This window comes from Trachemys scripta, chromosome 2, assembly GCF_013100865.1.
Source record: "Trachemys scripta elegans isolate TJP31775 chromosome 2, CAS_Tse_1.0, whole genome shotgun sequence".
NCBI classification, from domain to species: domain Eukaryota; kingdom Metazoa; phylum Chordata; order Testudines; family Emydidae; genus Trachemys; species Trachemys scripta.
In genome coordinates, this window is record NC_048299.1 from 197,247,992 (window position 1) to 197,275,647 (window position 27,656).

Below are 27,656 nucleotides of genomic sequence, written 5' to 3' on the forward strand. Positions count from 1 at the left end.
TTTTACAAAGCTTAACGTAAATGGAAACATTTCCACAAAATTATTTCCATATAAACTGTTTATTTTTACAGTAATATAAACATCAGTAACTATCATATTGTTCATGTCTTACTAAAAATTCTGCCAGGGGTTCTGAAGCAGTGCTCACTAGCATGGAAGTTATCCAATCCTTGACAGGGGTGTACATGTCCCCCTTTCAAATGCAGGCTAGAATGGAAGTAGAAAGGTAGGGTTGTGACCCAAACCTTCCCACAATGTTTCCCTCCCCTCCCTCCTTTCACTTACCTAATACCCACAAGACCAAAGGAGGAGCAGGGAACATACTCATCAACAGGTTCCTGACCAGCCCTTGAGCTGGAAAAAAGAGGTGGGAGCTCCTTTGTCTTCACCTCCACCATCAAACCCAAGATGCCTACACAGGAGCTAGCCACACACTGGCCTAGTTGGCAATGTCCCTTTAAACTCAAACATAACTGAAAATTATCAAGTTACCCTAACAAGTGGTAACTCTGATGTGGGACTTACAGACTTGTCATGAATCACTCTGGATGCATCATTTTATGCCAGTCCCCTGCAACATGGCAAGATTAATGTATTTCTAAATCACTTCTAATAGGTGTGTGTTTAATCTAGCCTTGACTGTATCCAATGATAGTGATTTCACAACTTCCCTTGTGAATGAGGAGGTTAGTTAAACAGAAATTAAAAGGTACAGTGACTAGAGTGAAATCCCTGCAAGCTGCATGGACGCTTTTCAAAGACACGCCCAATTTAAATGTATACCCCAAATTAAAAAATACAGTAAAAAACTAAAAAAGAGCCACCGTGGCTTAACAACCATGTGAAAGAAGCAGTGAGAGATAAAAAGGCATCTTTTAAAAAGTGGAAGTCAAATCCTAGTGAGGTAAACAGAAAGGAGCATAAACACTGCTAAATTATGTGTAAAAATGTAATAAGAAATGCCAAAAAGGAGTTTGAAGAACAGCTAGCCAAAAACTCAAAAGGTAATAACAAAATGGTTTTTAAGTACATCAGAAGCAGGAAGCCTGCTAAACAACCAGTGGGGCCCCTGGACGATCGAGATACAAAAGGAGCACTTAAAGACGATAAAGTCATTGCAGAGAAACTTAATGAATTCTTTGCTTCAGTCTTCAGAGCTGAGGATGTTAGGGAGATTCCCAAACCTGAGCAAATCTGAGGAATTGTCACAGATTGAAGTGTCACTAGAGGAGGTTTTGGAATTAATTGATCAACTTTATAGTAACAAGTCACTGGGCCCAGATGGCTTTCACCCAAGAGTTCTGAAAGAACTCAAATGTGAAATTGCAGAACTATTAACTATGGTTTGTAACCTATCCTTTAAATCAGCTTCTGTACACAGTGACTGGAAGATAGCTAATGTAAAGCCAATATTTAAAAAGGGCTCCAGAGGTAATCCCGGCAATTACAGACCGGAAAGTCTAATGTCAGTACTGGGCGAATTAGTTGAAACAATAGTAAATAATAAAATTGTCAGACACAGTAGAACATAAATTGTTGGGCAAAAGTCAACATGGTTTCTGTAAAGGGAAATCATGTCTTACTAATCTATTAGAGTTCTTTGAAGGGGTCAACAAACATGTGGACAAGGGGGATCCAGTGGACATAGTGTACTTAGATTTCCAGAAAGCCTTTGACAAGGTCCCTCACCAAAGGCTCTTATGTAAATTAAATTGTCATGGGATAAGAGGGAAGATCCTTTCATGGACTGAGAACTGGTTAAAAGACAGGGAACAAAGGGTAGGAATAAATGATAAATTTTCAGAATGGAGAGGGGTAACTAGTGGTGTTCCCCAAGGGTCAGTCCTAGGACCAATCCTATTCAACTTATTCATAAATAATCTGGATAAAGGGGTAAACAGTGAGGTGGCAAAGTTTGCAGATAATACTAAACTGCTCAAGATAGTTAAGACCAAAGCAGAATGTGAAGAACTTCAAAAAGATCTCACAAAACTAAGCGATAGATCAACAAAATGGCAAATGAAATTTAATGTGGATAAATGTAAAGTAATGCACATTGGAAAAAATAACCCCAACTATACATACAATATGATGGGGGCTAATTTAGCTACAACTAATCAGGAAAGAGATCTTGGAGTCATCGTGGGTAGTTCTCTGAAGACGTCCTCGCAGTGTGCAGTGGCAGTCAAACAAGCAAACAGGATGTTAGGAATCATTAAAAAGGGGATAGAGAATAAAACGGAGAATATCTTATTGCCCTTATATAAATCCATGGTACACTCACATCTTGAATAATGCATACAGATGCGGTCTCCTCATCTCAAAAAAATCTCTCCATATGAGGAGAGATTAAAGAGGCTAGGACTTTTCAGCTTGGAAAAGAGGACACTAAGGGGGGATATGATAGAAATATATAAAATCATGAGTGATGTGGAGAACGTGAATAAGGAAACGTTATTTACTTGTTCCCATAATATAAGAACTAAGGGCCACCAAATGAAATTAATGGGCAGCAGGTTTAAAACAAATAAAAGGAAGGTCTTCTTCACGCAGCGCAGTCAACTCGTGGAACTCCTTGCCTGTGGAGGTTGTGAAGGCTAGGACCATAACAGCGTTTAAAAGAGAACTGGATAAATTCATAAAGGTTAAGTCCATTAATGGCTATTAGCCAGGATGGGTAAGGAATGGTGTCCCTAGCCTCTGTTTGTCAGAGGGTGGAGATGGATGGCAGGAGAGAGATCACTTGATCATTACCTGTTAGGTTCACTCCCTCTGGGGCACCTGGCATTGGCCACTGTCGGTAGACAGATACCGGGCTGGATGGACCTTTGGTCTGACCCAGTATGGCCATTCTTATGTTCTTATGTTATGTTGGCCATTGGCCCAACTGTATATGTAGTTTTATTTCTCCCAATATTTAACCTAAATTTATCTTGTTCCACCTTAAGCTCGTTATCTCCCATCTTATCTTTGCTAACGAATGAGTATTGGATGCTTGTTCTCTTTACAACATCCTGGCCAAAAGAAGATGCATCCAACTTTGCTTAACTTTATTAACAACAAGGGCTTATCTTCACTGCAAAGTTAACTTGAGTTATAAATTGAGTGTTGCAACTAACTCAACTCTCTTTCACACACAAAAACCCTTACCAGGAGTATTTTTCAACCTGAACTAGCTAGCTCATCAAGGGATATAGGCTAAAGCTTGAGTGCGCACATCTCATCAGCTGCTAGCAAAATAATATTGCAGTGTGGATGCAGGCTTGACTACCTCCAGTCCTCCAATGCCTTCCCACAATACTCCCTGGGTGCTCAGAAAGGACAGACAAGTTCTCACACAATACATTGTGAAAGAACTCATAACATGGCTCAACATACTGCAGCATTAAGAATCACGGAATGTGCTCTCAGAAGTCTTAGGGAAAAACACAAGTGAGTGCAGCATCAGTGTGGACACAGCAATTCAAGTGTTATTTCAGTGTGGTTACTCTTATTCAAGCTAGGCTAACTCAGGAGGAGTAACTCGAGTGTAAAAAATGGGAGTTAACTCTGCAATGAAGTTAACCATTAAGTTGCAAGTCAATTAATTAACCACAAATAACATACTATAACAATGAACTAAACCCTACACACACCAAATTGAACAGAATTCTTTCAAAATACTATATACACCATATAATCCAGGCCCTGTGTACTCCATGGTAAACTGAATCAGATTTCTATAGCATTCTGGTGTAGAAGACTGAACATAAATGAAACTGGCAAGAACATTTGTTTAAACAGAAGCTTTTTAATGAATGAAATATGAAATTAAAAATGTAATAAAGTAATCCAGCCTTGTTTATTTTAATAAATTTTGTTTTGTTTTTTACGTTTTTTGGTTTGTTTTTGCTGTCCCCACATTTTCACTATGCTGTACATTTCTGTATAAATAACGCATAGCAGCACTTTAAATTTTTTAAGCGGGAGGGAAGCTGGAGTTTTCAGCAGCAGCTTAGGGGACAGTTGTGTCTTTGGAACATGAGGATGACAGCTTGGTAATGTGTTATTAGCTAATATTTAAGTGTTGACTTTAAAATTAGCATCTTTAGATTTCAGAGTTAACAACACATTAAGATGAATGGAACATTCATACATGTCAGATCTATTGTTTAAGGCTCACCGCTGACTCAGAAAGACTATGCTGGTTCACATTTTTTAAATTATCTTCACAACCATAAGGGTTAGAAACATTATTTGATTTGAAATGAAAGATTCCGAAGTACAATATCACGGTAGTGGATGGCATCCATAGCTGCAGAATTCATGGGGCACTGTTTCTAACTCCATACCCTTACTCCACATGCCAAAAGCAAAGACTCATCCTTCAGGCATGAACCCCAAGTAGTGCCTACAGATAACAGTTTTAGCATCCTTTACACTTCCTTCTCATCCAATCCAGTACTTGCATCTGGGTAATCTGGCCGCTTCCCAGAAGCAAATAATCCAATAAAGGGGTTGAAGTAATTATGGCTATAAGGATTATGCACATATCAAAAACTACTAATTGCAATCCAAATTGGAAAGTTAATCTCTTGTCATCCCACTAACAATCCCAACTGTTGAAACAACTATCCCAGTCAAACCAAAGTCCCCAATACCCCTAGAGCATAACATGTGTCAACCCCAAATCAAACTATGCCTGTTCACAAACATGGACAGATGAACTTGACCTTAATGAGCAGTGAAGCTAAGAAAAATTGAGCCCACTTTGCTGCTTCTTAAGAACCTCCAAATGGTCCACTCTTGACTTCTTCCCTGTCTCAAATTCTCAACCAACTAGTCTCTAGACTAGAACCTCCTGCCAATGGTCACCCAGGTCTCATCCTGGGGCCTCTATTAGCTGGACAGTTGACTCCAGTCCCCTCCTTCAATCATTCCATCCTAATGATTCCCAGCAAAATTGCTCAAGCTGGTGTGAATTATATTTCTGTAGACATTCATCTCTGCCCTTTGTTTTTACTGTAGACTACACATGTTAAATTCACGTAACCTTTCTGCTCACAGCTCTTAGTTTGCAAGCCTGTCATAATTTGTTATACTTGCCTGCCTCTGGGCTCTTTTATATCTTCATAAGATTTCATTTCTTTCAAATATAACTTTGGGGATGAACTAGAAATCACCCTCTTAATGCACTAGAACCCACCCTCTTAATCTTTTCGATGGCAAAGGGGCTGTTCTTCAGCACGTGGGTGAGTTTCAGAGTTGTACAACAAGGCATTTGAGTGCACATTTCAAATGATGGCACAAACATTTCTGAGCACATAAGGGAATAAGAAAAGTAGTCTTCACCCCCATGGTGTTCTTCATATAGTATTTAGCACTAAATAAACAAATAGATAAAATAAAAAATAGCTTTTGCTAATATGTACCCCAAGGAACTTGTTGGTTTCATAGTATGTTGTGGGAAAATAGCTATATTCTGCACATATTGTTATCCCTGACACTGCTACATGGGCAGCCTTAGAAATGTTCCACTCATGTTTTCTGGAGCTTGGATCAATGCACAACTCTCCAGCCAAGCGAAAAGGAATAGACTGAACATCTTCATGTGAAAATCAGGAAAATCTATTTTAAATACTAAAAAGTGGAACTGCTGGTGCAAAGTCAAAGTTCTATTACTCTGAAATATCAAGTCAGATCCAAACATCAGATGTGGTTTCAGAATGTGATTTTGCACGATAGCACTTGGAGATTCTATGTGAGAGACAGAGAACCTCAACATAATTTATGGAGAAAGGGGTTACCCTTTCATTGTCCAAAATAAAGGTCTGACCTTGCTCCTAATGAAGAAAACAAACACAGTGGCAAAAAGACAGGTATGCCCATGCAAAAGAGATGCATGTTTGTCCATTTTAAATGAAAAAATTGTTCAATAACAGTTTATTCTTCTCTAAAGGTGCTCAGCCCTAAAGGTGTTTCGAGTGGTGTTAAAGGGCGGAGTCTGTTGCTAAAGAGAGCAGGCATGTAACCATTGAATGTCAGTACATGGGCTCCCTTTTTTTAAACCTGATCATAGTATACTATAAAATAGCATACATCAGACTCAGTGCTCAATGAAAACCAGGTCCTGAAACACATCTAAATAAACGCCCACAGCCAAGAACGAGAAAGATGCCTCCTTTTTACACTGCACACATCAGCCTGGCAGACCTCTCAGGGGGAACTCCCAAAGCATAAATACACTACCAGAGAGACTAGCCTGAAGGTTTGGTTATTTGACTTGAAAGAATTCTATTTGAAGCCTCTGAGATGATGTGAATAGTAAGAGTGACAATTTGCAATCCTCACAACAGACATGGAGAAAAGACTCAGAGAAGTGGAAATTACAGTTGAAACTATAATGGCCCAGGTTTTTAAATGTACTAATCAAGCCACACTAGAGGAAAACACGTCAGTCATCATCGAAGTTAAAGCATAAGCACAGGAGACGCAGAACGTTAATAGCTCCCAAACTTAGAAGCGTAAGAAAAAGATTCAGTCTGGTTGAGAGAGAGTTGGAAATGACGGATGGATTCAACCCATGCCTTCATTAAGGTTTGTTTTCATTATTATTGTGGGTGAACAAACATTATTAGGATATTGCTTCTTACGTGTGTTATGATAGTATATTTGAATGTTGTAAAATTGCATAGAGAACTTGGAATGGGCACTTAGTAGACATCAAAGTAAATAAATACATAAAAGAAATGTCTGTTTGTTCATCTAGTAAAGGAGAACTGATCTGATATGGTTTATAAAAGAATATATTACTGAGAGGATGGACCTATACTTAAACAGGGTCCTGATATATATACACTCTGCTCCAATATCCCAAAGTGGCCATTTCAATTGCAAGACAAGGTGGAGAGCATGATGATCTTTACTTCTCTGCATGTCTGATAGACTCACAAACTTTACAGTCTGAACGGAGCATCATGATCATCTAGGCTAGTGGTCTCCAACCTTTTTACACACAAGATCACTTTTTGAATTTAAGTGCAATCCAGGACCTACCCCATCCCTTCCCCAAGGCCCTGCCCCTTCCTCGAGGCCCCACCCTGCTCATTCCATCCCCCCTCCCTCTCTTCCACCCTCACTCACTTTCACTAGGCTGGGGCATGGGATTGGGGTGCAGAAGGGGGTGAGGGAGTTTGGGTGCAGAGGGGGCTCCAGGCTGGGGCAGTGTTGGGATGCAGGAGGACGTACAGGGGTGCAGGAGGGGATTTGGGGTGCTGGCTTCTGGAGGGGGCTCAGGGCTGGGGCAGGGGGTTGGGGTGTGGGATGAGTGCAGGCTCCCACCGGGCGGTGCTTACCTTGGATGGCTCCCAGGTGGCGGTGCAGCAGAGCTAAGACAGGTTCCCTGCCTGCCCCGGCCCCATGTGGCCAGCACGTCCCTGCGGCCCCTGGGGGTGGGCATGTGGCTCCGCACACTGCCCCTCCCTGCAGGCACCACCCCAACAGCTCCCATTGGCCGCAGTTCCCCATTCCCAGCTAATGGGAGCAGTGCCCGCAGCCAGGAGCAACACGCAGAGACCCCATGCCCCCCACTCCCAGGGATCGCAGGGATGTGCTGGCCGCTTCCAGGAGCAGCATGGGGACTGGGCAGGCAGGGAGCCTGCCTTAGCCCCGCTGCACCGCCAGACTTTTAGCAGCCGGAGATCACGATCGCCTGTCAGAAGCTTCAGGATCGACCTGTCGATCACAACCTACCAGTTGGTGACCACTGATCTAGCCTGACCTCCTGCACATTGTAGGCCACAGAAACTCACCCAGCACTCCTGTAATAGACCCTAACTTCTGACTGAGTTACAGAAGTCCTCAAATCATGATTTAAAGACTTCAAGTTACATTTACACTAGTTTAAACCTGCAAGTGACCCATGCCCCATGCTGCAGAAGGTGAAAAAAAAACCGAGGGTCTCTGCCAATCGTACCGGGAGAAAATTCCTTCCCAACCGCAAATACGGCAGTCAGTTACACACTGAGCATGTGGGCAGGACCCAACAACCAGACACGTGGGAAAGAATTCTCTGTAGTAACGCAGAGCCCTCCCCATCTAGTATCTCATCACTGGCCGTTGGAGATATTTGCTGCTAGCAGTTGCAGATCAGCTACGTGCCATTATAGGCAGTCTCATCAGAACATCCCCTCCATAAAGTTATCAAGCTCAGTCTTGAATTTTTGCCCCCACTGCTTCCCTTGGAAGGCTGTTCCAGAACTTCACTCCCTGATGGATAGAAACCTTCATGTAATTTCAAACCTAAGCTTGTTGATGGCCAGTTTATATCCATTTGTTATTGTGTCCACATTAGTGCTTAACTTAAATAACTTCTCTCCCTCCCTGGTATTTATCCCTCTGGTGTATTTATAGAGAGTAATCATATCGCCCCTCAGCCTTCTTTTATTTAGGCTAAACATGCTAAGCACTTTGAGTCTCCTCTCATCTCATGATGACAAGAGCCTGATTCTGCTCCCACTGAAGTCCTGGAAGAGAGAGAATATTGCTTAGAAAAAAGTTAAGCAGTTCTTCTTTCCAGATGTCAGTCTAATTACACAAACAAAGAAATGGAATTACTGGAGATAAAGCAAAGATTTTTAACTAGAAAACACACAACTTTTTTTTAGATCCAGCCAAATGGAATGTCATTTATGCTTACAATGTCTGACAATACAGTCTTCTCGTTCCAGAACAAATAAAGAGAATTTAGTAGCAACAAACTCAGGAAGCCAAAGATTCAGTAATTGAACTTTTCTGAGTGTAACCAGTCAGGCACAACTTTATAAGCCAAGAACTTAATTTACTCTTTCTTACACTTTGATTATCTACTTGTGAGTATCTGATCATTCACACATTTATTATTCTGTTCCTAGAGGATAATAGTTTATCAGGCCCAAAGTGCCTCAGTGAAAACTCTGCAAGTTTTCCAGACTTCATAGTCTTTGGGTATGTCTACACTGCAAAAAAAAAAAAAAAAAAAAAATCCATGGCATAGTCTCAGAGTCCAGATCAATTAACTCAGGCTAATGGGGCTCAAGCTGCAGAGCTAAAAATAGCAATGCAGACAGTCTCACTCGGGCTAGAGCCCAGACTCTGAAACTAAGGTGGGGGGGGCGGGAAGAGTCTCAGAGCGCAGAATTCAGCCTAAGCAGGAAAGTCTACACTGCTATTTTTGGCCAACAGCCCGAATCTCACAAGCCTAAGGGTATGTCTACACTACGGAATTAGTTCGAATTTATAGAAGCCGGTTTTATTGAAATCGGTTGTATACAGCCGATTGTGTGTGTCCCCACATAAAATGCTCTTGGTGCTCTAGTCGGCGGACCGCGTCCACAGTACGAGGCTAGCGTCGACTGCCGGAGCATTGCAGTATGGGTAGCTATCCCACAGCTATCCCACAGTTCCCGCAGTCTCCGCCGCCCCTTTGAATTCTGGGTTGAGATCCCAATGCCCGGATGATGCAAAAACAGTGTCGCGGGCGGTTCTGGGTACATGTCGTCAGGCCCCCCCCCCCCCCCGTCACAGCAACGGCAGACAATAGATTCGCACCTTTTTACCTGGGTTACCTGTGCAGACAACATACCACGGCAAGCATGGAGCCCGCTCAGCTCAGCTGAGCTCACCGTCACCATATGTCCTCTGGGTGCCGGCAGACGTGGGACTGCATTGCTACACAGCAGCAGCTGCTAACTGCCTTTTGGCGGTAGACGGTGTAGCATGAGTGATAGCCGTGGGGCTGGCAACCGTAGGGCTGCATTGCACCAGCCCCTTGCCCTTTGGTAGGCGATGGTATATTATGATTGGTACCCATCGTCGTCGTACTGGAGTGGCTGTCAATCATGGCCACCTGGGCAGACATGCTACTGTTTCGAGGATGATGGCTACCAATCGTAGTATACTATTTTCTGCCAATTGCCCAGTATTGTCTGCTAAGCACCCAGAAGAGACCGAGGGCGATGCTGGGTGCTGGCGGACGTGGGGCTGGCGGACGTGGGGCTGCATTGCTACACAGCAGCAGCCCCTTGCCTTTTGGCAGACGATGGTATATTATGACTGGTATCCGTCATCATCATACTGGAGAGGCTATCACTCATGCTGCACCATCGGCTGCCAGCTTAAGATGTAAAAAATAGATTTGTTCTGTATTCATTTGCTTCCCCTTCCTCTGTGAAATCAACGGCCTGCTAAGCCCAGGGTTTTCAGTTTAATCTTTGGGGGGACCATTCTGTGTGACAGTTGTTTGTGTTTCTCCCTGATGCACAGCCACCTTTCTTGATTTTAATTCCCTGTTCCTGTACCTGTACGCCATGTCGTCACTCGGCCCTCCCTCCCTCCCTCCCTCCCGCCCTCCCTCCTTCTCCTGGTCCATCAGATACTAGTTTCGCGCCTTTTTTCTGACCAGGCGCCATAGCTAGCACTGGGATCATGGAGCCCGCTCAGATCACCGCGGCAATTATGAGCACTATGAACACCACGCGCATTGTCCTGGAGTATATGCAGAGCCAGGACATGCCAAGGCGAAACCCGGACCAGCCGAGGAGGCGATTGCAGCGCGGCGAAGAGAGTGATGAGGAAATTGACATGGACATAGACCTCTCACAAGGCACAGGCCCCAGCAATGTGGAAATCATGGTGTCACTGGGGCAGGTTCATTCCGTGGAACGCCGATTCTGGGCCCGGGAAACAAGCACAGACTGGTGGGACCGCATCAAGTCAATTGACCTGGGCTCTGAGACTTGGTGCAATGTGTTTTTCTTTGCAACATAGACATACCCTCAGAGGTTTCCTTCTGTGAAACTATGACCTGGGCTACACAACACAGTTGGTCAACATAAGGCAGTTTGTTTACATTTGCAGGAGATAATGCTGCCCTCTTCTTGTTTGTAATGTCACCTGTCATGCTCCAACCATCATTCCAGAGACAATGTGTCCATCCTGATAACAGGTACTGCTTGATAATGATTCAAAGTGTGGACCGATGCATGTTCATTTTAATCATCTGAGTCAGATGCCGCCAACAGAAGGTTGATTTTCTTTTTTGGTGGTTCGGGTTCTGTAGTGTCTGCATTGGACTTTTAAGACTTCTGAAAGGATGCTCCACACCTCGTCCCTCTCAGATGTTGGAAGGCACTTCAGATTCTTAAACCTTGGGTCAAGTGCTGTAGCTATCTTTAGAAATCTCACATTTGTACCTTCTTTTCATTTTGTCAAATCTGCTGTGAAAATGTTCTTAAAACAAATAACATGTGCTGGATCATCATCCGAGATTGCTATAACATGAAATATATGGCAGAATGCGAGTAAAACAGAGCAAGAGACATACAATTCTCTGCCAAGGAGTTCAGTCACAAATTTAATTAATGCATTATTTTTTAACAAACGTCATCAGCATGGAAGCATGTCCTCTGGAATGGTAGCCAAAGAATGAAGGGGCATACAAATGTTAGCAGTGGTCACCAACCGGTAGACAGTTGTGGAGCCTCTGCCAGTCAATCGTAGTCTCCGGCTGCTAACAGTCTGGCGGTACAGCAGGGCTAAAGGCAGACTCCCTTCCTGCTCTGGCCCCGCGCCGCTCCGGGAAGCAGCCAGCATGTCCCTGCGTGGTGAGGGAGAGAGTCTCCGTGCTCCGCTCCTGCCTGTAGGCACTGCCCCCGCAGCTCCACTGGCCAGGAACGGGGAACTGCGGCCAATGGGAGCTGCAGGGGCGGTGCCTGCAGGGAGAGTCAGCACACAAAGTCATGTGACCCCTTCCCCCCCCCCAGGGCCGCAGGGCCGTGCTAGCAGCTTCCAGAAGTGGTGTGGGGCCAGGACAGGCAGGGAGCCTGCCTTAGCCCCACTGTGCTGCCACTCAGGGTAAGCACCTCCTGGCGGAAGCCTGCACCCCAACCCCCTGCCCCATCCCAGAGCCTCCTCATGCACCCAAACTCCCTCCAAGAGGTTGCACCCTTCACCCCTGATGCACCCCAACCCCCTGCCCCAAGCTCAGCCTGGAGCACTCTTTCACACTCCGAACCCCTCGCCCTCAGCCCAGAGCCCACACCCTCTCCCGCACTCCAATCCCCTGCCCCAGCCTGCTGAAACTGAGTGAGGGTGGGGGAGAGTGAGCGACAGAGGGAGGGGGATGGAGTGAGTGGGGCGGGGCCTCAGGGAAGGGGCGGGGTCTCAGGGAAGGGGCGGGGTAGATCCTGGGTTGTACCTACATTCAAAAAGTGATCTTGTGCTTAAATTGTTGGAGACCACTGGTTTAGCATATCTGACATATCAGTACCTTGCAATGCTGGCTACAAAAGTACCAGGCGAACGCCTTTTCTCACTTTCAGGTGACATTATAAATAAGAAGCAGGCAGCATTATCTCCCGTAAATGTAAACAAACCTGTTTGTCTTAGCAATTGGCTGAACAAGAAGTAGAACTGAGTAGACTTGTAGGCGCTAAAGTTTTACATTGTTTTGGTTTTGAGTGCAGTTATATAACAAAAAAAAAAATCTACATTTGTAAATTGCACTTGCACGATAAAGAGATTGCACTACAGTATTTGTATGAGGTGAATTGAAAAATACTATTTCTTTTGTTAATAATTTTACAGTGCAAATATTTGTTATCTAATATAATAATATCAAGTGAGCACTGTACACTTTGTATTCTGTACAACACAGTTGTATACTGAAATCAGTATATTTGAAAATGCAGAAAAACATCCAAAAATATTTAATAAATTTCAATTGGTATTCTATTGTTTCACAGTGTGATTAAAACTGCGATTAATCACAATTATTTTTTTAATCGTAATTATCTTTGAGGTAATCGCATGAGTTAACTGTGATTAATCAACAGCCCTACTAATTACACACATTGAAAAACATACAAGCAACTTTTTAAATATCCAACAAAATGGAACACAATTTATGCTTATAATGTATGACAATATTTGCACTGGAATTAGGAGGTTATATATTAAAATCAGTGAAAAAAAGATAGCATTAACTGCCGAGGTTCTAGTGACTGCGTAAGTTCTAGGTAACCCCTGATAAATGTCAAATTTTTAAAAAGATTCATGAGTTGCAATTTTATGTCATTCCCATTTTCATATTTTAAGTATCTCATAATGTCATTATGTAGGTTGAGACAAGGTAGTTGAGGTAATCTTTTATTGGACCAACTTCTGTTGGTGGAAGGTACAAGCTTTTGAGCTACACAAGTTATCACTATGCTCTTGAATGAACTCACACAGGAAAATGATAAAAGACAAAAACACCATATCACATGGGCGATTACTTTTTCACAAAGTGATCACACTATATCTGATCTTTCAATACTTGTCCTCAGAGGAAACCTGTTCACCTTCAAAAGGCAGGCCTGGGAACTTAAATTCATAACTCGGCTTGACACCTAAAAACCATGGACTTAACAGAGACACTGGAATTATGGCTCATTACAACAATTTGTAACACATCACATTGCCTGCTACCCTTAACTGCACACTTCAAACCCTTTACACATAACGATCTAAACCTCAATTCCCAATTTATTTCAAGTGACCACCTCCACGCATTACCCCTTCTGCTTAGAAATCTGTCCCAACTTGTATTTTTTAGCTCAGAAACTGCTTCCTTCCGCAGACCTGTGTAGCTGAAAAGCTTGTACCTTAAACCAACAGAAGTTGCTCCAATAAAAGATATTACCCCACCTACCTTGTTTCTCTGAGCCTGGAACCAAAGCGGCTACAACAACACTGCAAACATTATGTAGGTTACCATGTTACACCAGGGATGAATTTGATCCCAATTGTAACTCCAATGCCTTCAGCAGAATTACACTAGAGATGAATATGCCCCAAGAAGATTGTTTTTGATTTAATCAAACAATAGTATTTTTGCCTTTTTCAAAATGTGCCAATGAACTGCAAATTCCCTGCATGCGTCAAATTATTATTCAGCTATCAAACTGTCAAACCACTTTAAAATTCCTAAATTGATCCTTAAATGTTGGTATCAGTTGTGAGCAAGTAGCATTACATTATCATACAGTATGTTGGCTGCACAAAACAATTTTAGAATTCTGACAATTCTAACATGATTAATACCTGTGATTTTAGGGAAGTTTTGCTTTTCCACAGTGGAAAACAGAAAGCAGAATTATGCATTTGTGAGCTTATGCATTTTATTCAAATAATCAGAGCTATTACTGTTTCAGTACATTTCCTTAGCTGCTACCATTGGAACAATTGGAGTAGTCATCTGGCTAGTGCAATGTTACTATAATCTACTAAAACCTACAGATGGAAACTATTGTCTATCACATTATACAAATAATCCACTCTGCTGCCCCCTGGACAATTAAATGTTTTCAGCAGAGCCACAGCTGTGGCTAACAAAGCACATGGACCTACTGCCATTGTTTACCAAACTGACATTTCATTCTAACAGCTGACTGACCCTGTGTCTGAAATGATTCACATTATTTTGATGCCTAGGGTTACCACCTCTATTCTTCCACATGACTAATGCATATTAGGTGTGGAAAGGGGCATGTCAAAGAAAGACTACAATAACTTTTGCTTTACTAACCTCTGTAACCCTTGCTAAATGAAAATATTAGTCACATCAGTTCTGATCATTCGTGTCATATAGAGATCCTACGACACACACCAAGTTACTGTAGGTCATTGAATGGAAACTATCATGTAGTCTATCTGATGTATATTGATCCAAACACCTTTGTATGTCATTTTCAAACACATGATCCAGAAGCATTGAATTGAGAAGGGCTACAATGTAAAAGAAGCTGAAAGTTGTGAAGCATAGCATAACCATGTTATACATATTGTAATTTTAAACAAAAATTAATATTCCCACCCAGGAATACCCCCTTTTCCAATGAAATACAGCATAAGTCACTGCTAAGAAAGACAAAGCAAGACATTCATCTAAGAATGTAAGTGCTATTTTAGGGGATATGCTGTTTGTGAGAACAGTTTGTGCTAGCCTGCAGTGTAGCAACATTCATGGCATTTTCAAGTTATGCTACTTGATACACAGTGAAAACTACCCAATAGTGTATATGTGAGAAAGCACTAGTTGCACTTTAATGACTGTAATAAGTGCTCAAGTTTTGCTTAGGACCTTTTTGCATACACTGTTCATTAAACATGCAAAGTACTTAAGATGGGAGGATTTATAAAGCAGCATCTCTTATCAAGGGTCCACCTTTATTTTTGAATAGCAAAATCCATTATTTAATATTATCACTATTCCCAATAAATTTCTTTACTTAAAATAAGCATTTCCTTAATTCATTTGATTTGAATTAATCTGATGTGAAGCGAAAGCAAGGAAATTTTGAACGAGTAAAATTTGGTCCCTGATTCTGGTGCCACTAAGCCAGTGGTAAAACTCTTACTGATGCGAAAGGGAGCAAGAGAAAACCCTTTAAGGTCCAATCTTGCACCACTGATTTCAGTGAGCACCAGATAAAGCCCTTAGTGAGTTTTCTCTCTCTCTCTCAGTCACTCACACATACCTCTCTCTCCCCCCCAGGACTAGTATATCATTTATCCTTTTCCACGGACTGCAGTCTGCAAAGTAAACCTGAAAAATAGTAATAATTTACATGTATCACTTTAATATTCTAAACAAGGTTGATTTAAAAACATTTAGGTACATTTAAAGCTTAGCTTCTTCTAGGGCTTATTCATTTATTAAAATTTGTTCTCTTAGCTTTTATTCTCTTTCTGCCTGAATGCTTTGTGGTTTCACTGTCTCAACAGTCACGACATTTCACAGTGGATGTGACAACTTTGCCTCAGAAAATAACATGATACCTTATATAAGTTATTGGAAGGTTCCATTCTTTCTGTATAGATTAAATAAAACTACCTAGGCAAAGAGGCTTGCTAAAACACATGAAAATGAGTCAATTATGAAATGCCATCACAATATAAGAACTGGATGGTGATGTCCTGGTATACTATGGATTTTAAACCAGGTCCTAAGGCCTGTTGGTAAAATAAACTAGTCTGATTTCAAAGAAATTGATTTGCTTGAGATCTAACTTTATTAAAAAAAAAACATGACAAAAATCCTCTTTTTTATCTCACAATTTGCACTTCTTGAAGTGCTTATGTGAAGGCTAATACATTGAAGAAATAATGAAATATAAGTTTCCTGTTTGTGTATTTTTGCACTGGTCATTTTAAAAACTGGTATTCTACATAATTTTTCTAATTATTATTATTTACTGGTTTATAATACCCAGAAGTGTGATAGATAACTTAGGGCTTGTCTACATGGAGAAGTAAGGTACTCTCCTGGAGGGTGAGGGGGGTGATTTCTAAAGTGCACTAATATGTTACGCATTAATTAGTCCATTTAGACCCCACTGGTGCGCACTAAAGGGTCCCTAGTGTGCTTTAATGCAGTGCTGTTTGAAACAGCAGTATGTTAATGTGCACTTATGGAACTTTTAGTGCACAACAACAGGATCTACATGCACCAATTAATGCGCAACACGTTAGTACGTTTTAGAAATCACATATTTCTTAAGCACATAACCCCGCCATGTAGACAAGCTCTACGAATACAACAAAGATGACCTGAAGAACCTTTAGACATAGTTGAAAGGATGGGGAAAAAGGTAAAAGATGGGGGTTACAGCAGTGAGATTATGCAGCTAGATCTTCATCCTGCAAAGATTTACACACAGGCTTAACTTTACATGCTGTAGGAGGGCACTCCTGGGGCCAGATCCTCAGCTGGTGTAAACTGGCATAGCTAAACTGAAGATCTGGCCCACTGTGTGTCCAGTTAAGCACATGCTTTCCTCTTTGCAGGACCAGCACCTTATTCAGCAAAGGCTTGTGCATAGCATACCGGAGGGAAAAAAGACAACAGCATCTTAAAAATATAAATAGAAGTAAATAATTCTGTTTGTTGATTCAATTCTTTTTAATTTCTATTAATATCTAGCACTATAATAAATCTGACTGAAACAGTACCATGATCTGAAGCTTTTTTGTAAGAAAATATACTGCATATCAGATTAACACCAGAAACGTTTCTTCAAATTATTTGCACCAACTGCCATGTCCCAGCTGGTAGGAGGGAAACGGGTGAATGGATAGTGATGGCTGGCCTTGCCTTCTGGACTACACACAAGAGAATTCACCAAATGAACATGCTCAACAAATTAATGGTATCTTTTGGGATTTACCTCATCATTTGTCCATCTATGACTGACAGTTTATCCATTATTCTTTAAACCACCTTCAATTAAAGCAAAAAAAAAAAAAAAAAAAAAGCTAGCCTCCTTATCAGAGAGGAAAGTAGAATTTTAAGATTATATATATACAAAATAATATGATATTAAAACTAGCTCACCACATGTACAATGTTGTGGTTTTGATTTTTAGAATGGAAAAATGTTTTTATGAATACACATTAATAAAGTCAACATTCAAGACAAGCAGAGTACACAACTATAGGGCCCCAACTGCTGCAGGTGATAACTCAAAATGAAGGACACAAGACTAGAACTATAACACAGAGGAAGTAGTTTGAAATGATGTTAAACTGATTTCTTTAACATAGGAATTGCCTCACTGGATCAGATCGATGGTTCATCTCATCCAGTCTCCTGTCTCTGACAATGGCCAGCATCAGATGCTTCAGAGGAAGGTGCAAAAAACTTCACAGTAATCAGTTGTGTGATAATCTGTCCTCCCACATTAAATCTCCTACTCCTTAATAGTTACAGATTGTGTTAAACACTGAAGCATGAAGTTTAATATGTTTTCCAAAATTTCTTAGTATTAACTTTGGATATCCTTGTTATCCATATAATTGTCCAATTCCCTTTTTTCATATTGCTAGGATTTTGGCTTCAAAGACATCCCATGGCAATGAATTCCAGAGTTAATTGCTTGTTACATGAAAAAGTGTTTCCTTTTATTGGCTCTGAATTTTCTACCTTTTTCATTGAATGTCCCCTCCCCCCATTCTTGTGTTATGAGACAAGGAGATCAGAAATCCAACATTTGTTCTCTATACTATTCATTATTTATATACTTTGATCATGCCCCCTTACCTCCTTTCTAAAATAAAGAATCCCACTCTGTTCCACCTCTCTTCATAGGAGAGTTTTTCCATGCCCCTAATCATTTGTCTCTTTGCTCTTGCCTCAACCCCAATTCTGCAATATTCTTTTTGAGATGGGTGACCAGTACTGCACACAGTATTCCAGATGCAGATGCACCATTACATTTTCCATGTTATTCCTCAGCAATGTAACATTTTGTTTGCTTTTTCAGCTGCATGTAGGGCAGAGGTTTTCATGGAGTTGTCTACAGTGATGCTCAGATATCTTTCCTGAGTTAACATAGTTAATTTAGAACCCAGTAAGTAGTATGAGTATTTCATTTTTCCTCTCCAATATACTTTTCAATACTGAACTTCATTGCCATTGTGTTATCCATCCCCCCTAGCTTGGTTAGATTCCTCTGGAGTTCCTCCCAATCCTCTTTGGACCTGAGTAACCTAAACAAATTTGAATCAACTACAAGCTTTCCTATGTCACTGCTCTCTCCCCTTTCCAAATCATGAGCAACACTGGACCTACAGAATGTTGAGGCACCTTGTTGTTAATTCTTTGCTATGATGAAAATTGTTTCCTATCTCTTAGGTCTGGTTTACACTACAGACCTATATCAGTATAACTATGTCACTCAGTAGTGCGAAAAATCCATACTTCTGAGCGATGTCATTATATCGATCTAACCCCCCATGTAGACAGTGCTATGTTGGCGGGAGGGCTTCTCCCATTGACATAGCTACCGCCATTCAGGGAGGTGGATTAACTACGCCAACAGGAGAGAGCTCTCCTGTTGACATAGAGTGTCTTAATTAAAGCACTACAGCAGCGCAACTGCCAGGGCCGGCTCTGGCTTTTTTGCCGCCCCAAAAGAAAAAAAAAAACAAAAATACCTGTGGCGCGGCCGGAGCAGCAAAGCAGGAAAAAAATAAATAAAAACTTGCAGTGCGGCCAGAGCGGAAAAGCAAGGAGGAAAAAAAAAAAAAAAAAAACCTCCGGTGCGGCCGGAGCGGCAAAACAGGAAAATAAAAAAAAAAAGCCTGCGGGGCGGCCGGAGCCAGGATGCAGGGGAACTCCCTGCACTGCAGACGTGCCCCGGCTAGCAGGGGGGAAGGGGAAAGAGCGGGGGGAGAGAGAGAAGGGGGGCAGCCAAGGCTTCAGCGGGGCGCTCGCCTCACGGCCCCGACCGCTGCACTGCCTGCCGGGAAGGCTCCGCTCCGCTCCGGTCGGCGGGGAGGGAAAGACGTGGGCTGCCCTGCCGGGCTTGCTACAGACCTGGCACTGGCTGGGACAGACGGAGCATGCAGCCCGCTGCCAGCAGGGCGCTCCCCTCCTCTGCGCCGCTGCCGCCCCATAGAAGCTGCCGCCCCAAGCACAAACTTGCTCGGCTGGTGCCTGGAGCTGGCCCTGGCAACTGCATCAGTGCATTTGTACCAATGCAGAGTTTTAAGTGTGGGTTTGTCCTTACTCAAATCACTAGATTTTCATAATTCCTGTCCCTCTTTCTGCCAATGTATCATCCTTCTCTCCTTCAGGGTTACCCAAATCACCTGTTCTTTGGGCTCTGTTCTGGTGCAGTCCTTACTCAGATAAAACTCCTACTGGCTTCAATGGCAGTTTTGTTTGAGCAAAGCCTGCAGGATGAGGCTTTTGCAAAACCAGAGAACAAAGATTGTATCCAAGAACCAGTGTATGGTATGTGTGGTTACCCAGTTAGCTCAGTTTATTTTATTTATAGAGCTTTATGAATGTAATCTCTTTGCCATACCAAAAGATCATACATATGTACATGTCCAGTTAAAGGTTCCAGCGGACCAGTTCAGCCAGTAGCAGTCCCAATTAAAGGGGATAGAATACATAGAGAAGTGAGAGGAGGCAGAATTAATACAGAAAAGTGTATTTTTACACTAGGATAATAGTGTAAATATGCCTTTAGTTGTTGATCTTGATCTCAGCCAGAACCTGTTAGTACTTCACAATTAATGACTTGGGTTTGCTATGATAAAGTAATATAACAATGGACAGTATAACACTAAGTCATTGTTACCATTTCAAGTGAGGAAAAAAAAGTTTAAAGAAAAGCTAAACTGTGGAAGATATTTCGTGTGTATTCAACAGAGAAAGCATAATGCTTTGGATAGAAAGAAAATGTAGGGATTGTTGAAATATCACACACCGGCTAACCATAACAGCCTTACAGTGCACACTGCACTGGATTTATATGCATTCAGAGACTTCACAAATCAGGCTTTTATAGAGAAAAGGAACTAATGCATGTGATCCTGTATCTGCCCTTTTTAGCTTTGCCATGGCACTACTTCCTGGGAGATCTTCACACTGCTGTCAAAAGGTCAAATGGTCATGTACTTATACTGTGTGTCCATATTTATTTTACACAGTTTTGGTGAATATAACATGCAAAATTTGAACACTGATTTTGGTGGGTGATTTACGCCCAAGAGATGCTAGCTTTAGTTCGGTTTCAGAATAACACCTTCTGAATTTAGACTGACACAATTACGGCATTTTAATTAAAGAATCCAACCCTTATTGCTTCTGTTGCCACACACTGGCTTGGAGTAATGTACTGGATTCCTTTCAGCAGATATCCCAGTACAGCAGACCTTTTATGGAAGACTATATTTTTTAAGAATCAAAATAGAGCCGTCAACACCCCTCTTCTTCCAAAAGTTTCATCCAGCCTACTACAATGCCTTGTACTGGAGACCAAGCATCACAACCGTTAGAGCCACTGGAGCCCTAAGTGCCAGTTTTACTGCACTGTCAAATAGTTGACGGGGAAGTGCCCAACAACTGAGTCACATCCATACTCAATGAACATAGCCCTTCGCCCATCCACGCATCCCCCAGCATGATCCCTCTACACCACGAGCACAACCCCCACCCCGTTTACCTGGAGAGGGAAAGAACCCAGCAATTGCCATCTACCCCAGATGCACGCACAGACCATCCCCCCTCCAACACACCAGCTCCAGCCCCACCCAACCATCCGCACGTGCTCAGCCCCAGGTCCCCGGAGGAGGAAGATGCCCCACCGCCTCCCTGGGCTGGGAGGATGCGAAAACCCGCTGGCTCCTCCCCTCGGCGCTGTTTACCTTGAGATAATCATTTTCCGAGCGCAGCTCCTCGATCTCCCGCAGCAGCTCCTCCTCCTCCGCCGGCGGCTGGCAGGGGGCGGGCGCTTTGCTGCCCAGCCGCATGTTCTCGGCGGCTCGCCCCCAGCTCGCCTCTTCTTCCCCGGGCGCGCTGCCTTTGCCCGCCGCGGGGGCGGACGAGGCGGGCTGCGGGCTACAGGGCGGAGCTGGCTGCGCCGCCCCTTGGCCGGCGGGGCTCTCCGGGGAAGGCTGGGCGCCCAGCGGGTGGCTGGCCCCAGGCACCGGGGTGCCCGCTCGGCCCGGGGCAGGCGGCTGCTCCCGGTCGCTGGAGCCGGTGCCGGACTCGGCGTCGCTGCTGGCGGCCTGGGCCGGTCGCTGCTCATCGGAGAGCGGCTCGGAGGGGCAGTCGGACAGGTCGGAGCTGCTGTCCGTGTGGCTGAGCCTGGCCGGAGCCGCCCCGGCCACATGGCCGCTGCCCAGCCCGGGCCCGGCGGCTGATGCCAGAGATCCCCCCTGCTGCGGGGGGGCGCCTCTCTTCCCCTTCCTGCCTTTGCCGGGCGGGTGGCCCGGTTCCCCCCCGGCCTTGCCGCCCCCTTGCTCCTGGGCTCGGGCCGCCTTCTTGCTCCACAGGGAGGCTTTGGCGCTGCCCGCTCGGCCGCCTGTCCCGGCTGCTGCCGCTGCCTTCGCGCCCTGGGAACCGCTGCGCCTGGAGAGGCGGCTCTGGGTGGCCAGGAGCCCGGCGGATTGAGGCGGGGGGCCCGGCTGCTGCGGCGACTTGCCCGAGAGGCTGGGGGATTTGGGCGGCACCGGCGGGGGCTTGGCAGACGATGCCCGGCCGTGGAGATCCTTGAGGAAGGGTCTGGCCGGGGAAGGGGCTCGGTTCAGTCTCTTCTTCTCAGCGTGGGGGTGGTGGTGGCCCTGCTGCTGTTGCTTGAGGTTATCACTTGGGCTGGTGCCATTTAAAGTCTCCATGGTCCAGGCAGAGGCAGCAGCAGCCGCAGCCCTGGGGGTGTCGGGCACTTGAGGCTCTTTAATCCTGTCCACCCACAGGAATAGCAGCAGCGGCAGCGAGCCTCTCGGCAGAGCGCAGCAGCACGAGCAGCCTCCCCCAGCCTTGCCGTTTGTTTTCTCATCACTTCTGCCGCTCCCCAACCACAAGCCTCACACTTTTCTTCTTTAGCCCCCCTCCCCCGCGCGCCTGCCCCTCCTCAGCCCCCACCCTCGTCTGTTTCTTTTAAGCACTGGCTTGTTTCAATAAAATGAAGGCAAATCCCTTAGTGGCAGCCTTCTCCTCCTGCCCCTGCCGCTCTTCCCTCTCTCTGGATCAGCTTGATGCAGCTCAAGTTATTTTGCAGCCCGAAAAATCGTCTCGCTTTTTCTTTGGTCCGCTGCAAATGACTATTTTCCAGGTTCCTTCTCTTCTTTTCCCTTAGCTCACAAACCATCATTCATCAGACTCCAACGGCTACCCCCCCATCTCATTCCCATCCCTCCTTCTCTCTCGCCTGCACCCTCCAGTCTTCTCAGGGTCCTTCCTCCTCCTGCTGAAATAGGGAAACTGCAAACGCTGCTGTCTCTCTCTCCAGTCCTGACGCTTCCCCAGTCTGTGCGCATGATCCTCCCCCCTCTGTCACCGAGCCAAACTGCTCTATGCAAGCCACTTTTTCCTAGAGCTCCCTGTATGCGTTTTTATAAGGGTTCCTGGACCAGTTACTACTTATAATAAACCCAGATTTGAGGGAATGTAATTCTTCAGCCATTGGCTATGTACTATTTCAGGTTAAATACTTTTTTTTAGCGTTCACTGCTTTGCAAAGAATCTTTCCCCATAGGTTCGCCACAACAAAACAACAACAATCTGCCACCTGCATTATATCTTTGCTGAAGACACAAAGTAACCCCCAAGCAGGTCTAGTTACCCAGAGGATAAGCAAGTAGCTGGCTGTGTGCTGAAATCAAAAAGGCATGGAACAGTCCCTCTGGTGTCTGCTGGATACATTGGTATAAAACTGTAGTAGTTAAATTTGGAAGGCATCTACATACAGGGCTGCCCAGAGGATTCAGGGGGCCCGGGGCAAAGCAATTTAGGGGCCTCTTCCATAAAAAAGTTGCAATACTATAGAATACTATATGCTCGGGGGGGCAACTCTGTGGGGCCTGGGGCAAATTGCCCCACTTGCCCCCCCTCGGGGCAGCCCTGTCTACATAGTAAATGAAAGGAAGGAGGGATTAAAGCACAGAAGGGGCCCACCCAATCTAGTGGTTGAAGCACAGCAGTGAGAGTCAGGGGATTTCTGTCTCTTGCGCTGACTCACCGTGGCTCAGTGTCCTCATCTGTCAAAAGAGGATAATAAATAAATACTTATCTCACAAAGGTGTTGTGAGGCTTAATTCATTCGTGTGTAAAGTTCTGAATAGAAGGTGCTTTCAAAGGTGCTTATGGAAGTTAGTGGTCCAGCTCTCAAGTCACTGGAAGTTGAGTACCTAACATTCTTTGGCACTGTTGAAACTCCCACTCTATATTATTAGAAATACAATGTATTACTGTGAAAGGTGGAAGCCACCAGGCATTGCTGAATGTCAGAAAGCCAGATAACCACTCCTCCCTTGCAGAGTCAATGTACACTAACCAAGTGACCAACGGATAGCGCCAGCCTGAGTTCAAGTGCCACACTAGAATTTAGATTTATATCTATATCTGCTTCTGTAGTGCATTAGAGAGGGTGTTGCAGTAAAGGTACCATTCTCTGGATGAGATATTCAAGAAACTGGGGTGATTTATGGCTTTAAAGACCACTTGGCACTTCTATTTATTAAAAAATTGCAATAACTGGTATCCTGAGGAAAGTTTACTCTTTCAGTAGAAGAGGTTTTTATGGCCAAGGGTATGTATGAGCTATTGCTGAGTGCCTATACAGACATTGTATTATTTTGTAAAGCATGTGATTATGAAAGACTATATAAAACAGAACTGCTGTATATAATAAAACTGGTCTCTGCAACCATTTGCAGGCATCACTGCAGTAAATCACCACAAAGGTATCTTATAGATGTTTGGGTGGCTAAGTTCTAGAATAGAGAGCTTGCTTAGTGACAGTCTGAAACTGTTACCATTCCACAGGAGGTTATCTGCAGCCAAAGCAGTTTGTGCTTTGCTTTTGGCTCGGTGGTGTTGTTGCTTTTGTTCAGATCTAAAAAAAGGTCCTGAAGAGTCTCTATAAGGGGCAGCACTTTGGAGAAGGCCTGATTTAAAGGTCTGAGGAAATCATGGAAAGTCCATGGGTGAATTTCTGTCTTCTGCTGGTAGGGCCAGGTCCAATACCTACTGAAGTGAATGGGAGTATTTTAAATTATTTCAAACCCTTAATATGATGTAGATAATTACTATATTTTACTTGAAAACTTTAGCTTCTCTTTCTGCTTACAGTTTCCTCAGTTGGGATCACCACTGGAGGTTCAGCTATAGAAAAATGAACTGCTTTTGCCTCTACAAGCACTTCTTCTAAGTCAGCTTAGGAGGCATTTTTGAGCAGTCTGTCAAAGTTTGCACTTGCTGCTGCCTGTCTGTGCATGTCCTGCACAAAAAGAGAAGACTGGTCTCTAGAGACATCAGGTCAGCTCCTTTTGCAAGCATTACAATTCACACAACACATTTAAAACAAAAATATGTTTTTAGATTTAAGCCAGCCCTTCTATTCTAGCACATAAAATCAGTATTCAATGATTACTAATCACACAGGATAGCCATGTGTCAGCAGGAGCAACATACAGTGACTCTGCTTGACCTCTATTTAGCAGAACAGTTTATAGCAGTACTTTACGGCAGTAGCCTTTGTAACATATCATTACATATATCAATCTTTTCTAACAGGCAGCTGTATTGTTGCTTTCTTGTTAACATAATTACTTATCAGTTGGATGACTTGAGTTGTACATGTACACAATGCATCTGTTCTCTTTTTCTAACATTTTAGTGTTATGTAGATAGCATTGTTCTCTCCCACCCTAAAAGTAATGTTAATTATCATGAAAACTGCTGCTAGTGATGGATCTGCCCATAACTCAGAGGGTTTCCTTTGCTCTGTATACGTTGCCGCCACCACCACTCAGCTTTTTGTTATTTTTTAAGCACAGAATGGAGCTCCATGATACCTCTCCACTTCCACTTCCTTTTTTAATTAAATGTCTCATGATGGAAGTGGAGCTGCTCTGCACTAATTGAGGAATTATATCATATATGTTGACCTGGTTATTGCACTATTTACTGTATGAATATATTGGTTTAGGGTAATAGGGTGATGTAAAGTAAAACAGGAATGAAGGAAAACGAATGGTTCAAGATAAGCCATTTCTCTGCAAACACTTACGGTTGTTGAGAGAAACCCAGGACAGAAAAAGGACTTGTTGGGGTCTCTGAAGAAGTTAGGCCTGCCTAGATTACCATTAGGGGCTGATAAGCCTTTAGGTAAGACAGACATATCTAGACTATTGTTTTCAAATCCCTTTCCATGTAATGCTTAGTTTCTACTGTGGAAATAAACAATACTTTGGTTTCAGAAGGCTGTTTTGTCACTGTATTCACTACTGTCACAGACTCCTGAAGAGAAGAACTGCTGGTGCCAGAATATAGCTCAGGGCCCACTCTAAGAATCTGAGACTTGCAGAATTCCACGCCAGGAGAGGTAAAGACATGAGGCCTGATACCTGAGGGGTACACTCAGAAAGGGAGCAGAGGTGCAGCTTGCCTTGTAACAACATCTGTCACAGAAGGGTAAAACTGGACTAGTTATCCCCTCTATTTACAGGCAGCAGAAAATCAGCTGGGTGGCAAAATGAGATTTGTTTACATCACTATTCAAACAAAATAAGGAAGGAGCTGAAAGCGTATATAAATGAAACAAAGCAAGAGACAGCAAAACATACATTACAATAAAGGCCTAATTTTCATTTACACAAAGACCTGTTTAAATTGCTCTGGCAGTGCAATGGGCTTAATGTGGGTGTCTATTACATAAATAAACAAGAAATACAATATCAGTAATCCTTACTGAGCACCTGCCTAGCTAAATACATTTGGCAGATTTTTGTGGTGTGTGCCTAGCTCTAGTATTAGGGCCTAATCCCCCGATTCCCCTGCTGTGTATGCAATGCCCACTTTAAGGCTTTACATTGCCAGCATGGTGTAAATGGCCCTTAGTGTGAATAAGAGGAAGATCCTAATATTAGAGCTAGGTGCATACCACACAAATCTGTCCATGTGTAGTTGGCTAGGTAGATGCCCCATAAGGATTATGGATATCATATATCTGAGGTGGGGTTTTTTTTGTTTTTGTTTTTTTTTAAATATCAAACCATTTTTTTTTACTTGAAACTTGCTAATAATGCACATAGCAAATCTGTGAAATTGTGTGTTCCTATCAGGTTCACCCTCATTCTTTTCCCCCAGCCCCTCCATTTGTTTTTTCTTGTCTTAAGTTAGGTTATAAACTCTTTGGGGCTAGGACTTTCTTACTATATGCTTGTACAGCACCTAGCATAATGGGGCCTTGATCCTGACTGGGGCCTTTGGGTGGCACTGTAATACAAATACACAGTCATAAAAATTTAACCATTAATTTGTTTTAGCTGTGTTGGAGCCCTTTGTGTGCTTGGCTTATGCAGACACTTGAGGATTTCAGTTTTACTCGCAAAAGTGATCATGGAAAGTGAATTTTACACCTGACCATTCACACCAGATATTGTTTGAAACCACAGACTTGCAAGGTTCCCTAATCCCTTTGCAGGAGCCCTTGCACAAAAGTTTACAGTTATTTTGTATGAATATGAGACAAAACTAAACGTAAACTCTGCCCCCGGCCAGTACATCTTATAGTAATATAAGCCAAGGCTACTACCCTCTCCTATTTCAAATCTCTTAAGGATCCACTTCTGCCATACCACAATAAATCAACCAGCGAGGCTGAGAGTTAGTTGAAGCACATTAATATTTTACAAAAAAGCAAATGGATGTGACTGTATAGATAGATAAATTAGATTGACAGACAATCTTATCAGCCCCCTTCTATATGTTGCTGTTCTTCGCGGATTGTAAACTCTTCATGGCAGGGGTCAATTGTATTGTCTAGCACAAAAGACTACCAATCCCAATAAAGACCTCTGAGTGCTAACATAATATCAAATTAAATAAATAATACTAATAATGTGTGTGTAGCCCAGAAAGGAAAGTTTAACATTTTCTAAAATTCTCTAATCCAGTTTTTGTACAATCTCTCCCTAAACTGCTTCCTGTTCCTGAGAGATTCAAAGACCCTGTTACTTTAAGCCTTACTCTGGATTAAAGGAGTTATACCGGTATCATGATTTCACAGGGGCAGGGAGTGTCTTATTACTTGTTTGTACATGGCCAATCACAAAAAGACCCCGCTTTTTGATCAGGACT

At 43.3% G+C, this 27,656-nt stretch overlaps 1 protein-coding gene across 7 annotated transcripts in view; it reads right to left on the bottom strand.

Moving 5' to 3' along the window:
* MTCL1 (microtubule crosslinking factor 1) overlaps positions 1 to 22,397 on the bottom strand; it is a 201,278-nt gene extending 178,881 nt beyond the window's left edge. For 6 of the 7 annotated variants that reach the window (XM_034762628.1, XM_034762626.1, XM_034762625.1 and 3 more), the window contains exon 1: positions 21,218 to 22,397. In XM_034762628.1, coding sequence (XP_034618519.1) covers positions 21,218 to 22,189 — 972 coding nt within the window. In that variant the 5' untranslated portion in view covers positions 22,190 to 22,397. Of the gene's footprint in view, positions 1 to 15,536; positions 15,558 to 21,217 lie in introns of those variants that run through there. The other variant, XM_034762629.1, reaches the window with a different exon arrangement.
* Between the last annotated feature and the right edge of the window lie 5,259 nt (positions 22,398 to 27,656).